This window comes from Stenella coeruleoalba, assembly GCF_951394435.1.
Source record: "Stenella coeruleoalba genome assembly, chromosome: 4".
NCBI lineage: Eukaryota > Metazoa > Chordata > Mammalia > Artiodactyla > Delphinidae > Stenella > Stenella coeruleoalba.
The window spans coordinates 104,286,602-104,305,233 of record NC_137149.1 but is presented as its reverse complement, the minus strand read 5'-3'; the positions used below and the strand labels follow the sequence as shown (position 1 = coordinate 104,305,233).

The following is an 18,632-nucleotide window of genomic DNA, read 5'->3' as shown; positions in this document are numbered from 1 at the left end:
GAGATGGGGTAGGGTGTGCAGAGAGCGCTGAGAGGTACTGAGATGCGGAGAAGCCCGGGGGTTTCATTCGGGTGCTGGCCAGAACAGACCACAAACACAAACGGCATCTTCTTCAGAAGTTGGATGAGTCCATCCTGCCATGGACAAAGGGTCTTCTAGGGCTTTGGGTGAGTACCAATAAGTCTAGGACTTAAACTCAACATCATTTATCAAGCATCTACTATTTGGGAGAGAAGTGATAAAATCTCAAACATTCTCTTATAAAACAATGGATGTTCCAGCATCTCAATATTAATCACGTATTTCAACCATTTAAAAATTATAGAACGAACTGTGATTGGAATCAAGTTGTGGGGCTCTTTTGTCTTGTTTGGGGGAGAATAGAAAATGATGAGCCTGTATTCATATCTTAATAACCATAAAACCCTCTGTCACTTCTCCCTTCTTGCTGTGCTGTTTCTATTTCTATTTTTATTGGCATGTAGACTTGCTCCCATCAAATGAGTTAGACAAGATGGGGGGGTTAATTTATTTAAGGGAATGTGGACAACACTGCTGGAAAAACAAAAGGCACCAGTGAGTACTATCTTTAAAGCAAAACAAATGAAAGCACTGATGGAACCCAACTGTGTTGCCCAGGGGCTGAAGAACCCACACTGGTTTGAGCAACCACACCAGCTCATCTGACTCAAAAGCCTGGGCTTTTTGTGTGTAAGATAGATCGGAGTTCAAATCCACACTTAATAGATGTGTCCCCTTGGCCAGGCTACCCTATTAAAAAGTCTGTTTCCTCATCTGTAAAATAGAGTAATAATGATACCTATTTCATGGAGTTGTTGTAAGAATTAAATGAGATAATGAAATGCTTAGAACACCCAAAGCTAAGAGGTGAGAGCTTACAAGAATCATTTCTTTAGTGCTGGCAAGCTAACTCGTAAATCAAAATTGATTCCTAGAGATAACATTCTGCATTTGATGCAAATCAATCCACTTCTTCAGAACCTAATACTACGAATCTTATGAAGGCCCAGTGGGCCAGTTCAATCACATCACATATATTCAATGTCAAGTGCCCCATTCTTTTATCCCATGTCCTTAATTTTAGAATGTTAATCCCAAGCAATTTTCATTCTATTGATAATACCAGTCATGTCATCTGCAATTATGGGACAGGTTAGGGGTACCATGAATTATTGTAGAAAAAGAGAAGACCTCTCACTACTGCAGAGCTGTTCCAAAACAAATCAAAGACAAGCTTTTTCTGAACATTCTACTGAAAGGTCTCGAAGTTACATTTGCAACTATATGATGCTTTGTAAACTCACAAGTGTGCAAAGAGGAAAAATGCAAGACGGATTAAACGAAACAAAACCCTGTGGGTCTTACATTCCTGAACGTGAGCTTGTTTTTCTGTTCGTTAGGATCTCGTGGAATGACTTGGAGTTTCTGACCTCTGCCCCTGACTTTGAGACAGTGATGGAAAGAGGATGAGGAATCATGAAGCAAAGGTTGAAAGGGCCCTGAATCCAAACACCGCTGGCCTCGTGGGGATGCTGCCCTCACTAAGAATTCCCACAGACCGAGGCGGGCCCTCAGGCCTCACCAAGTCAGTATTCTTGTTATGAAGGTGTCAAATGTGAAACTGTGTAAACAGAGTGACACAGAGGCCATTCCTGCTTAGTGACCTGGATCAGAAAGGTCTATTTTTAGAAACTGCTGCAAGCCATCACGCCCTTGGAAAGAAGGCAGGCCACACACTACTGCTGTTTTTGAACCTTTCTGTGCATCGGGGTTGTGTTCTAAAATGTTTGTGAAGGAGTTCCGAGAAGACGAGAACCATACCCGATCTCTGTTTAAAGCTGAAAATCTGAATTTTGCATTTGACTTACATATCATGGCCAAGAAGATGTGTGGAGCTAGTCTTTCATTTCAAGGAATAACCATGGAATTGCTCAGATCGACGCTGATCCCATCCTTTGAGCCAATGTGGGCCAAAGAGACAAGGACAGATCCCTAGGAATGACCTCCCAGCCAGAGGAAGGCTGAGGCGCACCTTCCAGGGCTGCAGGCTGTGTGCCTCGGTGGGCATTAGAATCCCTCGGCAGGTTTGCTACAAAGCAGGCTCCCCCAGCAGAGAGTCTGATTTAGGGGAGTACAGGGACTTGCATGTTAAACAGGGACGACAGCTGATTTTGATGCAAGTTGTTTAAATGTGTTTCAACGTGTTTCATACGTTGAGTAAGAACTGTTAGAGGAAGATCACATGAAACGTGAAAGATGCTGAAGAGTGAGAAGGGAGAATCATCAGATAAAACATAAACAAACCAAATTACAGATCCTGCCACCAACGGAGAAAGGAAAAGCCATAAGATGAAAGGAAAGAAGAGCCTGGCCTTGGAGTTGTGTGCCCTGAAACAGCTGACTCATGTTAGCAAACTTGGCTTCTTTTCCTAATTCTGTGTTCCTGGTCCTGGGACCTATGGCTAGACCTTCCATTTCTGGGTGCTTTGACGTCCATAAAGCAGGCAGCAGTTTCTCCAGAATTGCTCCTCAGGGGGTCAAGAGAGGGGCTTTGCCAGTGACCTCTGACCCCCACCTCCATACTAAAGTTCACTTACATCTACAGTCATCAGCAGGTCACCTTTTCCCACTGCTTTCTTCTTCTGACAAATTTGATTTCTGTCCAGTTTGAGTTTTTCACTGGCAGGAAACATAATCCGCATCCTCCTTGAATCGTGCTCTCTCACCACATCTTTTGGGCTTTGGGGCAGTAAAACTAGGCGAGACGTAGGGTAAAACTGTGCGAGACGTAGGGAAGAAACCACTTCTCTTAATGAAAGATGGAAATGCCTCCACTCACAAGCATTTGCTGGACAGCTAGTCACTGACTGAAGGGAGGGGCAGCAAACCCAGAGTCCAGGTTTCTTCTTCACACGTGTCATCTTTACTGTCACAACCTTCATACAAAGTAGGGATGAGCGTCTTCACTTCCCAGAGGGAAAGAAAGGAAGGTGGGAAGTGAAAGCAGTTGGCCCAGCCCTCCCAGTAAGGGGCAGGGCTGCAGACCAAGTCCCGCCCGACTGGAAGTCAGTGCCCGCAACCAGTGCACAGCACTGCCGCTGGAGCGGGGCTTGGAAAGGGATCCCAGCTTCCACGTGACAGGTGACTGCAGAGGCCCTGGCTCCAGCGAGGCTCGCAGAAGCTGGGGGCACAGTGAAGGGCGGGCCCCGCCACTGGGAGCATCCCGAAAGCCAGGCTCCCAGGACCTAACCCCCAAGGGAGGGCTGGAGGTGGCTCCGGCACCGAGGCACGGGGCTGCAGAGGGAGGAGGGATCGGTCGATCTCATTTCACAGAGGGGAGAATGCCTTCAAACAGGATCCTTCTTTGGTGAAAAGCGTGGTCTTTTTTTTTTTTTTTAAAGCATAGAGGAGGTTTACTGGCTCACACAACCAAAACGACCAGGGTCTGACTGGATCTGACTGGGTCCAGGGTCTCAAACAATGTCATCAGGAATCTATCTGCGTCCTTGTTTTGGCATCCTTCTGGATTGCCTTGACTCCCAGATAGGGGTCACCATGTGATGGTAAAGGTGGCTCACGGCCAGCAAGCTTGCATCTGACCAGCTTTAAAACCTCAGCTGATAGCAGGAAGCAGCCGCATAGCACAGGGAGATCAGCTCGGTGCTTTGTGACCACCTAGAGGGGTGGGATAGGGAGGGTGGGAGGGAGGGAGATGCAAGAGGGAGGAGATATGGGGACATATGTAGATGTATAACTGATTCACTTTGTTATAAAGCAGAAACTAACACACCATTGCAAAGCAATTATACTCCAATAAAGCTGTTAAAAAATTTTTTTAAATAAAAATAAAACTAGACTTATTTAAAAAAAAAAACCTCAGCTGAGAGCCAGTGCCCCCAACGAACTCTTAACGCAAAGCACAAGGACTAACCCCATCCAGTGACATAATTCATAACAGCTGATGTTTATATAGCAACTTACAACACCAGTGAGGGAGATATTATTACACCCATTTTACAGATGATGAAACCATGTTAGAGGTTGAAGCAGTGGACGAGCAAATGCTAAAGCTGGGATTCAAAGTCAGGCAACCGGGCTCCGGGCCCGGGCTCCCGTCCACTGCGCCATGCAGCTGCTGTTGGGTATGCTCTTGTTTTCACTGGGTATGTTTTCCTTCACAAATATTCAGTGAGAACATATCTTGTGCTAGGAACCATTCCAGGCACTGGGGACACCACACAGAACAAAATCTCTGCCATTAAGGAGTTTATAATCTAATGAGAGGAAACGGAATGAATAATTTTAGGAGTGTATGTCTCACAGGTGAAAATAAAATATAAGGAGTGTTGGGGACGTGGTAGAAAGGGGGCGGCAATTTTCAACTGGCTGTACAAGGAAGGCTAATATTTGAGCAAATACTTGAAGGAAGCAAGGGAGGAAGTCAAAAGGGTTTAACTGATTTAAAAAATTTTAACTTACCTTTTGGAAGAACTTAAGTCATAGGTAGCCACTAGTGAAAAACAATAATTCTCTTTCATCTTTTGCTCCTTTAAGTTATGAGGGTGAAGGACGGAAGGTTAGGAAACACATCTCACTCCCGTGACAACTCCGTGAAAGATTGTTTCAGGTGTCCAGGGCTCGCAAAACAACATAGCAACCCTCCCACATAAACAATAAACGCACTAATCAAGCAACCGACCTGAGGATGATTTCACACCTCCCACCCACCAAGCCAACGCAGCATCAGACAGGAGTTTGACAGCAGAACGAGGGGCGAGTGGAGAAGCTGCATTTTTCAAATGCACCGACGAACTGTACACAGGATCCGGCAGCAAGTGGAGACAGTGACGTGGGGCTCTAGACCAGCGGGCAGTGGAACAAACATGTTAGGGATAGAGGCAGAGGCATCCTAAGGCTGGTCTTAGAGGCATAATTTTACCAAGGACACACCACGCTCTACACGCTAGGATGCCAGAGGTGACAGAACCGTGAGAAGACAGGTAGCAACGAACACATACTTGAAGTTGCCACTTTAATTAGCAATGGTCAAAGGAGAAAGAGCCTTAGGGGTCATGTCCAGTCAGACAGACCCAGGGGGTTCCCAGCCTTTGGAAGGCTAAGCCCCTGACGTTCTTAGAGTTCCCAAACCTATACTTGAAGCCTCTTGCCAGGACCTCACTAGGATACCTGTGATCTTGGAGCAGTTATAATTAAACAAGACATAAAAATATATAATCCAAAAGGAAAGGGGTCAGCAAAACAGTGGAATTATCCAGAACAGGACAAAAGTGCCAGGACCTTCAAAGCTCTGATGTACCATCAAGGACGTATGTAGTGGGTGGTTTTTAGCAATCCTTTCCAGAAACCATTTCTCTACCCCTGGGTCTCAAGAAATGGGGGACTGGTGCTAAGGCTACCCACAGTGTGATTTTTAAAAACCGGGGACGGATGAAGTAAATGAAACAAGCTCATATGCTTCTTTCACTCGGGACCTCTTGACGTCGTCTTCACGTAGCGCATCCCATTAGATTGAATAAGTTCAATGGCGTCAAGCCATCCTTCTTTCATGGTTTGTTTCATGGGGGCACCATCCAGAGACGGCATGTAGAGTGAGCATGGCAACTGCAGTGTCATGGGTATGGGTCTACCCGCTCTAAATGGCGGCCCCAACACCTGCTGGTAAAAATGAACTCCTGGAGCAATGGCACGTGATAACGGCTCGGGTCACAGGTGTTCCCAGGGAAGGCCAGACAAGTGCTCCCCTGCCCACGCCCATTTGTCAGTAGTAACATCACTTGATGAGCTTTAGCTAGTGGGAACCAACTGCATAGCACAGGGAGAACAGCGTGGTGCTTTGCGACCACCTAGAGGGGTGGGATAAGGAGGGTGGGAGGGAGACGCAAAAGGGAGGGGATATGGGGATATACATATGCATATAGCTGATTCACTTTGTTATACAGCAGAAACTAATACGCCACTGTAAAGCAATTATACTCCAATAAAGATGTTAAAAAAAAAAAGCGACACCTCCATATAGCAGTAATAGAGAAACAGATCTCATAGAAATGCTAGACCAGGAGCCACTGCTGCAGCAGCCCTTCCCTGCAGGCCTCTCTGGGTCCCAGATGGTTCAGAGACCTCAGCAGGGGCTCTGTTTTTGCACCTTAGTTGCCCCCATTCTCAAGGCTCTGCTCTACTCACTGCCTCTCTTGAGTTGCCTTCTTGATTCTCCTCCCGCTACTATCCTTATGACCCCTTCCACTCTGCCTTTCTTCTCCCTCTCAGTTTCTACCAACTCATTGTTTCTCTTTTCCACTTCAACTTGCAGCTTAAACCAGTGGTTCTCAAACTTCACTGCCCATTAGAATCACCAGGGCAGCCATAAAAATGTCCAAAGCCAGGCTACATCCTATGACAATTAAATTAGAGTCTTTGGGGGTGGGAGCCAGCCATCAGTTTGTTTAACTCCCTAGGTAATTCCAACGTGTAGCCAAGTTTGAGACAGACCAGCTTTAAGCTGTTTTGATGCAAGGATGCAGAATCATAAGTGGGCTCATATTCTAAATCAGAATCACCCAAACTAATTTTTTTTCTAGCTAGCGCACCCTGATCTAGAACTGGGGAAAAGGATTCCACCATAACTTTTGTGTGATCTCAGGACTGAGACTGCATATCCTCTACGAAGGCTCAAACAGAGCCCTTAATGGCTGGGCATGGAGGGGTGACTCCTGCTTGGAATACATTTGTCTGAAGTGAAACCATGTTCCATGTTATCCCAGGAATGAAACCAGGTCTTTTATCATCAAACCTCCTTCGTGGGGAACAATACAGCATTCCTTTGTATGTGGCTAGTGTTCAGTGCGTAGCCAGTGAGCATATGTAACCCAATGAATAAAAATAAGTTATCATTATGTGCTACAGGAAAAATGTCCCTTTTCTCGTTACAGTAAGGGAGTCTTATTGCATACCTCTTAGGAAACCTAATAATGTGTTACATGAATTTTCCACGGGAAGGAACAACTGGCTAGGAAATCGAATACTATACTTCTAGACAGTGACATTCAAACCTACGACTCCAGGGAAGCCAAAAACTGCTCTGAGTCTGCTCCCAGCAGGATTGAAATACCTCCTCAAAGCATACTGAGCAAATTCCCATGATGCCAGGCCTCTTGGAAAAGTTTCTGGGGGTCGAAGGCCACTGCAGCTGCCTCCTTCCCCTCCTCTCAATCACTTGCTCAAGTGGAAAAAATGTTTAAGGGGTAAGTTACCACAGTTCTCAGTTCTCCTGATTTCCCCTCTGGGGAAGTCTAATCCTGGGTCTTCAGATGGGACGCAAACCGTACCGCAGCCGGGGATCTGTATTCACGTCCCAGATATTTGCAGCCTTTGCACAAGTGAAAAACTGAAGAGGGCAGAAGAGCGAAAGGACAAGTGAAGTACCAGTGTGGGCCGCGGGGCTGAGAGGGTCATCACAAGCGTTAGGGAGGCATGGAGGTGGGAGGTACCATACGGGACGCTCAGAGCCATGCTGCCGCCATACTGGGGACCACCACAGCTCAGGGATCTCGTCAGAGGGCACTGGGACTCGCACACCCCCTACCTGCACCCCCACAGAGGACTCAGCCATGGAACACAGCATGGGGCCCTCTTTTATATCTTGAGAGACAATTCTTGGAACTTACAGGGGACAAAAATCTTTCTCATGTGGCTTCTGTGTCCAGGCGAGGTAGAAGAAGCCACATTTGTTGTGCACCTGGTGAGCACTTGGAGCTTCAAGAACAGTTTTCCAGCTGTCTGTCAAAAGATGATTGTTCCTTTTCTGAGCCTTGTCCTAGGCTCCCGCCTGTCCACCTGAGAACTGTTTTGCGACATCATCATTTCCCCAAACGCCGCGTATTGTGCTAAAGAACACGATCTTTTCCAATTGCTCAGCCTGTGCTACACACATGTGCCCATAGAACCTGACCATTTAATTCAATGCACCAGGAGATGCAAGACACTTGCCCGAGAACCCCCTTCTGCAGGCAGAGGGTCCTATTCTGTATGCAGTCTCCCGCCAAGGAGCGCTGACTTGTTTCAGAATCAGAATGCTTCCTACTCAAGTTCTCCAGAGCACACGTGGTCTTTTTCTTTAAACCCTCATTCTGAACTTGGACCTCGTTGGTACGATCTTTAACACTACACTTCCTCTTAGCGAAAAGGTTATAATCAGAAACTTTAAAGCCCTATGTTCTCATCTGCACAAACAAGTCAAATGAGTGCATTAAATAAAACAATCATAAGAGTATGCAGTCGGGTACATTTTCTTGAGCTGAGACTACAACAGAAGCTTCTCATGGAATAATGACTCAATATTTTATTCCAATGAACCGTTTTCATAAACACTGTCTTACTTTCCCCTTACAGCAACTCAGTAGGGAAGATATTATTACTATTCTCTACTTTAAGAAGAAACTTCAAGTCTCAGAGGGATTGAGCTATCCTCATGGTACGACGGCCAGCACACAGCCGAGCTCCAACTGGAGTCCCCATGATACAGACTTCTCTTCCCGTGCTGTTTGCCATCTCACATCTGAGAACCAGGAACTTGGTGCTGTGCAGGCTGGTTTAGAGATTACCAATTTATGAGGAAAAAAAAAAAACCCAGATGCTTTTTATGCTCTAGAAAAGTTTCCACCCTCTCTTCAAACTTTGCTGTTTTAAAAATAGGGAGTTCTGTTCAATTTACTTTTTAAAGCTGTTAATGAACTATTTCTTTAAATTGCTTTAAAATAGTTAAAAAGAGACATTAGGTGGTTAAGCAGAGTAAGATTAAGATGATTTAAGAATACAGCTGCTTTTTTAAGGAAATAGAGTCAGGCAGGGGTGTGTGTGTGTGTGTGTGTGTGTGTGTGTGTGTGTGTGTGTGTGTGTGTGTGTGTGTGTGTGTTTTATAAAATGTAACCATGAGTTAGAAAAGGAAATGATTTGCAAAATCCTTTTTTTATGAATAGTTCATTTTGCATTCTTCAAAAGGCCTTTAAAGCATTCCGTTCATTACCAGATACTTCTTACAAGATCACTGACTTGCAAATCCTGGGTGAGCTACAGTCTCACAACTCAATCTAGACATAAAAAGGTCAGAGAAACCTAACACGGAGGTAGCAAGTGTGTGAGCCACCCACCTCATTCCATTCCGATAATGTCATCTCACCATGCTAACCCTCAGAAATGTGGGATGGTCTCCTCAGGGGGAGCATGGGCTGAGGGCGGTGGTGAACTTAATTTCATCACCATTTTTGTTACGAGGGAGGAAGCAGCTGTAAGGCTACAAGTAGTTTTATTTCCAGAGGCTGATGGAGGGCCTTGAGTCAGAGAGTCAGTGGGGTGCACAAAGCAGTGAGGTGCATTTCCTCTGAACTCCCCAGGAAGTTCAAGGTCAGTGGGGAATCGCCTCTCCTTTCACTTTTTCCTAGATGAATTAAAAATCAGTCTATTTGGGTTTTTCTTGGTTATGTTTTCTGCCTGGTTTTCTTTTTAATTAATTTATTTATTTTTGGCTGAGTTGGGTCTTCGTTGCTGCGCACGGGCTTTCTCTAGGTGTGGTGAGGGGTGGCTTCTCTCGTTGCGGAGCACGGGCTCTAGGTGCGTGGGCTTCAGTAGTTGGGGCTCGCGGGCTCTAGAGCGCAGGATCAGTAGCTGTGGTGCACGGGCTTAGTTACTCCCCGGCATGTGGGATCTTCCCGGACCAGGGCTCGAACCCATGTCCCCTGCATTGGCAGGTGGATTCTTAACCACTGCGCCATCAGGGAAGCCCTTTTTGCCTGTTTTTTAAGTATCACGAATATTTCTAAATGAAGGAGGCAGCTGGGTGGAAAGCACTAGCTCACTGCTCGAGATGCCAACACGCTCCGACACCTGCTTCTCAGAGACCGCCATCCTCATTTTGGCTCTTCGCATGTGGCCCTGGGCGAGTCCCTACACATCTTTGGGTGCAGTTCCCTCATTTCTACCTCTAGGCAGAGCCGTGGGGTGAAGTGACAAAACCTAGATTCTCAATCTGGCCCCTTCTAATTCTGACGATCCGATTCAGGACAGAAATCTCAGTCTGAACACAGGGCAAGTCACGAAGCCTGGGAGTACACATATTTTAGGCAAATGCTTATTGTTTGTTTGTTTGTTTGTTTTTACGAATTCAACCCTCCTTTCTCCTCAATTTCACTTTTCCCAGTAAAATGTGATCTAGTTTTACCCCCTTCTTCTCCTCACACACGAGCACATATATTCAGTCAAATAAAAAATAAACGTTCCCTTCCAACACGTCAACTCATAGACTAAATGAATGGGAAGGGGAGAAGCAGTATCAAATTTGCAGGGATGGTGGGAAAGTTCAGGAGTAAGATTTCATTTTAAAAAGGGGCTCATGTTTCCCCACCCTCTGTGTACTGTTCTGAATCAGACATGCTGCCCCCTATGCCTAGAAAGACCATTTCCCCACACAGCCTTCCTATTCACTGGGACCTCCAATCTTGTGCTGTGTTTTAGAGATTAAAATGGGCTTCTTTCAAGAGGTAACTTATTTCACAAATATGCAATTTATTCTCAGGAGAGTTTATCCTTTAATCACCTACACCATATACTGAACATACATATTTTCACTTAATTCTCACAATAATCCTTTGAGGCAAGAATCAAATTAAATGACTGTTTTCCAGGCAGCGTCGAACTTGCATCACCATCTCATGCACCCTTTCTCCTAGAAAGAAAGAATCTGACTTTCAAGTGGCTTACATGAGCCTTGTAACAAGAGTGCAAAACAGTTAACATGAAATATACCCCCAATGTTTCTTTGCCAAACCAACCATTGATACCAAACTTAGGAGTAGGATAGTATTTGGCAAAAGTAGCAACTTGATGCAGAAGGTTGAGAGGTTGGATTTACCAAGAAAAGTGGGTGGTTGGGGGCATTCTTATTGGGGTTACAATGCCCCATTGGTTACAGTGCCTTTCTGATGATCTGAGTCAAAACAGGAATTAGAGTCCCAACTCAGGGTGAAAACATGAGGTTAGATGCTTATCCAGCAATTAACCCCAACAGTCTGTTCTGAAAGGGAAATGTAGCCTTTGCTTTTTTTAATTTAAAATTTAGGTTTTCTGCAAACAGCAGCGAGTACTCCCTGTACGAAAAGCACCTTGCAATCACCCTCAGGGATTTAAATTAAACCTGCAGACCCTTTCCTTTGTCTTTAGTTTCCATTCATTCTAAATGTTACTGGCTCTAAGACATGCATTTTACACCCACCTGCCAAATAAAGTCTCTGTTGATTTTACAGAGGGTTTGGAGTATTGACTCTTATTTGTGTAATGTCTGCTTTCTTAATTTACATCCTTTGTACTGTCCTTGCATTCCACGAAGGTTTTCCTTCTTCAGTTTCCCTTCAACTGAGAGATGTTTGTTTTCCTTTTCGAAGGTCTTTTCTCTGGCTCACTTCTCATTTTATCGTTTCTTCTCCGTTTATCCACCACTAGCTGCAGACCTGTGTACTCAGCAGCGGACACATTCTCTGTCCTCATAAGTACCCACATCACCCCCTTCACTCCCTCCTCCCAGAGGACTAAATGCTGCCTTCTTTATGGGTCAGCAGATCTTCTAAGGTCACTGACCCACAACTCACTTGAGACTTTGCCTTTCTCTTGTCACTGTAGCCTTTTAAGAAGGTGTTTTTACTTTTGATTGTTTTTGGTCACTGGGTAAGACACCCTCAAAACTTATATAAACACCACTACCCTGCTCTGCATTCCTGGCATATTTATGATGGATGAGGAAACCTGCCCAACCTGAGGTGCTCCCCTCACCCACCCAAAACTAACTTTAAGAAAAAAGGAGGCAGGTACAGATGGAACTGTTGATATATATACACATTTTCACTAGGCAAATGATTTCTCCAGGAAGCAGACCTCCCAGTCACGTTTCCTGGAAGACACCTCAATCTTTTTTAAAAGTATAGAGATCACTTAGGGAAAAAAAGGAAATCTAGTAAATGAAATAACAAGTCACCCTGTTAGAATCAAGTGTAAGGAAATGAAATCTCTGGACATGGCATGGGCTAAGATATAAAGGTAAGACTTCTCAGGAAAGTGACAGCTCTACTAAGCATAGAGCCAGATTGATCCAGAGCATGGGGCTTCTACCCAGTTCTCTGTAATGTAAGGGAGGAATGTCTATCCATGTCCACCAAAGCATGTTTATAAATCCCCATCTCTAAATATGTGTGAGAAATAAAGACTGCCTCCTTCTCCTCAAACTCAGAGAGTTCAGCTATAAAAATCAACACATAATAGATGAGATAAGACATATTCAAAAGGCATCTTAGAGACAAAATGTTTCCCACAGCAGAAGCAGAGAGTGCAAGGACTCTTCAGTAACCTTATCGATCCCATTAGCATATCTAAAGAAAGAATGTGTCAATCAGAAAGGGGATTTGATGTGGAGGGCAGAGAAGAAATGGGACTGGAGAGGAGCACTTTGGCAGAAGGATTCCCTGCGGTCCAGAGAGGAAAGGGCTCTGATTCAGCAGCGCGAACGTCTGGCCCGCCTGGCAGATGCGCATCTCCAATGGAAAGATGGGCCATCTGGCCATCAGCGCGGATGCCAGCACACTCTGGCGCCTCAGACCCACTCTTTACTCTTGAGTCTGAGATCAGCACGCAACCTCCTGACCTAATTATGGACAGACTTCCTATGGTCCTTCCTTTCTCCTGTGGGGATAAAGTTTACTGATTCTTGGGCCCCTTGGGATACTTATTCCACTTACAGCTGTCTTCTTCAAAATGAGTTAATGCGTTGACATTCTGGTGCATATCCTTCAATTTCCTATGAGTTTGGACAATGTGAATTAACATTCCTAAATTCCGTGAGATCCTGGGCACTGTCATGACCAGTTCTGTCCTTGTCATGACCAGGTCTGTAAGGTTGGGGACCAGCCCCTTAACGGTGGTAAATTCACGAAGGGGATAAAAGGGTGAGGGTGGGAGCTTCTTGATAACCAGACATCCAGCATATTTGATAATATGGCAATAGTCCGTATCGCCACGTGCCTCTCCAACCCAATTCAGGATAATAATGAGCAAATACTGCACATCTACTATGCATTTATACTTTATACATTAAATCTTCAAAATGTCCTTTTGAGGCAGGAATTATGATTTCCTATTATTATTTTATAAATGAGAAAATTGAGGCTTATAAAAGAGGCCCAAAGTCACACAATTTGCGAACGACAAGGACAGATTTCAACCCCAGGATTGTCTGTTGCCTGTTCTGCTGGAGGAAGTGATTCAAATCTCATGTCACCATCAACTAGAAGGCATAACTGGAAGCCAGCATGACTACTTTTCATAGTTGGGAACCGGGCAGCCCTCTCCGGAGGTTAACCTATCACCAGAGTCCCATCGAAACATACCGAGAGGGTGGATTCCGCTGTCAATCCTCAGCAGACAAATGCCAGTGTTCTCAAGTTGGACTTTGGGTTCCAGTGCCAAAGTGAGTTCAAAAGCTTCAACACTCTTCTGGGCACATGGAACAGACCTAATGGTTCTGAGCCTTCCAACCCATCTATTTGAGAAATCGGCCACTGTGTTTGGGATGACTGCTTGCTTTACTCAAATCTTGACCCACAAATAATGGACCTGTGCCTCGAGCTGGCCAATAATAATAAAAGTAATGGCAGCAGCGTCTGTTGTTACCATGAGTTACCACGTAGGGTATTTCATTAAAGCATTCTGATCACCTTGTAAAGTAGGTATTTTAATCCTCAATCAAAAATAAGGAAACTGAATCTTCAATAAGGTTAAGTAATTTGCCCAAGATCACATAGCTGGAAGATGGCAGCCCTAGAATTTGAACCCAGGCCTGATCTGACTCTGGTGCCTATACTTTGAGCCACTCTGCATCACTGGCCACCAGAGAAGCAAGCCCTGAAGAGAAACCAGACACAGCCCAGCACACTGTGGAGAGTCACTAGAGCCTGGGGATGTGGTGGGACCACACCCACGGCTGTGTTTTTGTGGTTGGGAGGAGCTGCTGTTCCCCTGAGCAAGGGCTCACACCCCTGAGGAGTGAATGCACGCAGGCGCAAGTGGTCCCCTAAGAGACTATATGAGACATGATGAGAAGACCAGCTGACTGTTCACATCTTAAAAACGGCATGGGGCTTCCCTGGTGGCGCAGTGGTTGAGAGTCTGCCTGCCGATGCAGGGGACACGGGTTCGTGCCCCGGTCCGGGAAGATCCCACATGCCGTGCAGCGGCTGGGCCCGTGAGCCATGGCTGCTGAGCCTGCGTGTCCGGAGCCTGTGCTCCGCAACGGGAGAGGCCACAACAGTGAGAAGCCCGCGTACCGCAAAACAAAACAAAACAAAACGAAACGAAAAAACGGCATGGTTTGGTTAATGACTCCTGAAGTTCCACCAACTTAAACATTCTCGAGTATTATAACATTTATTTGTCATGTGATACAGCCAAAACCTGATTAATGAAGAAATATCCAAACATATGTAAGCCCAGGACCTAGTAGGTCAAAGTAATAACACTCAGGTGGCCTGGTGAAGCTCAACCAGAAGCATCTAGACTCCTTCGTCGCTCTTCCACTCACCAGCCCTGCCACCTTCAGTAACGTACTTAACCTCTTGCGTACAAAGTGAGGATAATGCTAGCTATCTCACCAGGTTCTTGCGCAGGTTCAATGAACATATTTACCTATGTTAATATAAAACATCTCCAGCAATGCTTGGCTTGTAATAATGATTGAAAAAAATGTTTAACTTCCTTTCCTTTTCCATATGTAATTCCTTCACCACGAGTTGTTTTCCTGGAACTAAGAAGCTTCTTACTCTAAAGCATCATAACCAATCACAAGCCAAACCTTTTCCAGCAGAGGAACCACCACTATCGCGACCAGAAAAACAAAACAAACCAAACCAAAGCGGGAATTCACTTGTTTTGATGACCTACCCCGCAGACCCCCCGGTGGGTGAGGCTAATAGAATGCTCGTAAGGCAGCAAGCCCATGGCTTTCTCCTGTCCCACAGGGAGACGACACCTCATAGAGGCTGACCACATCGGGGATCAGGGTCACGTCTCATCAAGCCCGGAAATGGATAAAGTACAGTGAACCCTGGCAAGCCAGCCCCTGCTGGGAAAGCCAGGGTTTCACAAGACCGTAGCGTCTGAAATGTCTTCACAAGCTGCAAGATGGGCAAGGAAAATTGCGCGCGGGCTAGGGGCGGGGGGCGCCATAAGGATCCACGTGGCGAGGTTTAAAGAACAAGCTCTTCAGGGCGGGGGGAGGCGGAGGAGGAACCTGGCGCGCGCCCAGCCTACCTGCGCACCAGCAGCCGCAGGGTCTTGTAGGATCCTTTCACCAGGGAAACGGCCTCCCGCCGCGAGCTGCTCAGCACCACCGCGTTGATGCGCACCACCTCGTCCCCGGCCCGCAGTTTGGAGCTCACCAGGTCCGCTTTGCCCCCTTCTTCGATCTGCTCGGAAAGATGAGGATCCACAGGTGAGTGGCCCGGGGCCCTAGCCTGGACTCCTGCAAAGCCCGCTCCACCGGCTGCAGCCACGCCCTACTCCCATGGCCAACTTCAAGAAGGCAGGGATGGATGGCCTCCTGTCTCCGCACCTTCCAGCCCTCAGCCTGCCCACAGAGGGCGCTCGGAAACCTAGGCTGAAGGGATGAAAGAACTCGGTTTCCATCCACAACCACTCACGACCTCCATCCAAAGTCCCTCAAAGCAACTGTTATATTCCTTTAGAAGTTGCGTTCTTCTTACCTCATTTATTTTTTATTGTCTAAAATGCTAACTCATGGGGTAAATAAACAGTGGTACCTCCGGACAATGGAATATTATTCAGCACTAAAAAAGAAATGAACTAACAGTCCATGCAAAGGCATGGAAGAACTTTAAATGCACGTTATTAAGCGAAAGAAGCCAGTCCCCAAAGGCTATATATGGAACGATTCCAACTCTATGACATTCTGGAAAAGGCAAAATTATGGCCACAATAGAAAGATGAGTGGTTAGATAGGTGGGAAGAATTGGCAGAGCACATAGGATGTTTAGGACAGTGACACTATTCTGTGTGATACTATAAGGTTGGATACATGACATCACACCATAGAACATACAACACCAAGCGTAAGCCCTAACGTAAGCTATCGACTTTGGGTGATAATGACGTGTCATTGTAGGTTCATCAGCTGTAACAAATACACCACTGTGATGGGGATGTTGGTAATGGGAGAGGCTATGCGAGACAGTGAGGGGCAGGGGGTATATGGAGACGCTCTCTACTTTCTGCTCTGTTTTGCTGTGAACCTAAAACCGTTATAAGAAACAAAGTCTATTGAAAAGTGGAATTCATTAAACAAAGTGATTCAACACTTGCTGTATGCCAGAAATTGTTCCAGGAGCTAAGGCTGTAACAGTGGACAAAACAGACAGAAACCCTTGCTCTTCTGGCGCTTAGGAAGCAAGCACTAAACATAATCATCAAGTAACTGCTGTGTTATGTTAGAAGTGGGTGAAGTGCTTTGGAAACCAACAGAGCAAAATAATGTTTGATCCTGTGGCGTGTCAATAATGATGAAAGGGAATAAAAAGGGAAAAAATAAAACAAAAACAAAAAGCAAGTAAACAAACCTGACCCGTATTTTTTCTTTTTTCAATAATTACTCTCCAGAATTGCCCCCATGTTCAAAAACCTTCAATAGGTCTCAATATATATAAAATAAACCAAATTCCTATAATAATTTTGTGAATTTGGTCCTCACCAGCTTTTATTTTAGCTAAAACTAATACTTTATTTTTAAGATAATGTTCACTAATTTATTATTAAATCACTATATATTCATTAGTTTATGATAAAGGATGAAAATAATTCAGAAAGTGTGTAAAGGGAAAGGGAAAAAGTGAATCCTACCCTGGCTCCATGTTACTCTCTATGTTACTCTCTAAAGGTAACACCTGTTTACAGTGTAGCTTATGAATTTCATATACAGATGGTCCCTGACTTCCTATGGTTCAATTTACGATTTTTCTACTTTACAGTGATGTGCAAGTGATATTCATTCAGTAGAAACTGTACTTTGAACTTCTCCTGGACTAGCGATGTGTAGTCATGATGCTGGGCAAGGCAGCAGCCACAGCTCCCAGTCAGCCACGTGGTCACCAAGGTGGATGACTGATACACTGATAACCATTCTGTAACCTTACAACCATCCTGTTTTCACTTGCAGTATAGTAGTCGATAAATTACATGAAATATTCAACACTATTATTAAACAGACTTCGTTTTAGATGATTTGACCAACTGTAGGCTAACGTAAGTGTTCTGAGCATGTTTAAGGTGGGCTAAGCTAAGCTAAGTTCAGTAAGTTAGATGTATTAAATGCATTTTCGACTTAACGATATTGTCAACTTACAATGAATTTATTTTGACGTAACCCCATTGTAAGTCAAAGAAGACCTGTATATATATTTTTTTCTTTTTACAGAAACACCACACTATACACACGTCCTCAACTATCTTTTGGCATTTAACAGAGAGGCATTAAACTGAGGTGGTTAAGAGTCTGAGGAGTCAGACAAATAGCCTAAAGGAGGAAGTCCCTTATTCTCTCCAGGCTTCAGACGTCTCCCTTATGAAGCAAGGATAATAACAGCACTGCCTCACAGCGCTGCAGAGAGGATTAATGAGATGAGCCACATGAACTGGCAAACACGGTTCCTGGCTTACGGTAGGATTTCAAAAGTGGTAGCTACGGTTATCAAAAATCATGTATCGTGAAGATACTTCCATTTATATCAGATTCTACTCTAACATCTTGGTAGGATTCATTTAGCTCTTCTTTGACGTTGGTCATTTCCCCCTGCTTTTCTATTCATTCTACTGTCCCTGCCGACCTTCTGTAAATTCACCTTTCCCCCAAACACACCGGGCCCACTCTAACCTCAAGGCCCTACACCAGCAACTCAGATTTCCCTCCACCTGGATTGCTCCCCGCTACCCACAGCACCCAGGGACAACTCTAAGAGCTGCAGTGTACCTTCAGGCTTAAGAGCGGGGCTCTGGAACCAGACTATCTGGCTCTGTCGCTTCCTAGCTGTGTGACTTTAGCCAGGTTATTTAATCTTACTGTGCCTCAGTTTCCTCTTCTGTATGAGGATAGTACTTACCACAGAGACTTTCGTGAGCATCAAGTGAGTTTATGCAAGTAAAGGGCTTAAACAGTGCCCAGCACACAGTGCCCATTCCCTGTCCATAGTCCCACCCCATCCCCAGCTTGGCTGTGAGCTCTGAAGATAGGAACCTAGACTCCATCTTTCCTTACCCCAGAATGCCTCCCCAGAGCTTTGTGCACAGGACCTCCTCGTATTGGTTCACTCATGCAACAAAGATTCACTGAGCATCTACTGTGTGTCAGGTATGGAGCTAAAAGCTGAGGGGGCAATGACGAACACCACAGATACAACAGTCCCGTTTAAATTCCAGTGTGTAGAATTGAACCCCCTCTGTATTGTTTGCTAACGTTTTCAATAAGATGAGAATGAAATGAGACCTAGGAAATG

General features: G+C 45.2%; 1 protein-coding gene across 4 annotated transcripts in view; it reads right to left on the bottom strand.

Annotated features, from left to right (window-relative positions):
- The window catches only part of SHROOM3 (shroom family member 3), a 313,272-nt gene that overhangs the window by 179,046 nt on the left and 115,594 nt on the right, over positions 1-18,632 (bottom strand). For 3 of the 4 annotated variants that reach the window (XM_079920714.1, XM_079920716.1, XM_079920715.1), the window contains one exon: positions 15,382-15,536. The exons of the other annotated variant lie outside the window; for it this stretch is intronic. In XM_079920714.1, the coding sequence (XP_079776840.1) occupies positions 15,382-15,536 (155 nt within the window). The remainder of the gene's footprint in view (positions 1-15,381; positions 15,537-18,632) is intronic. 4 annotated transcript variants of the gene reach the window in all.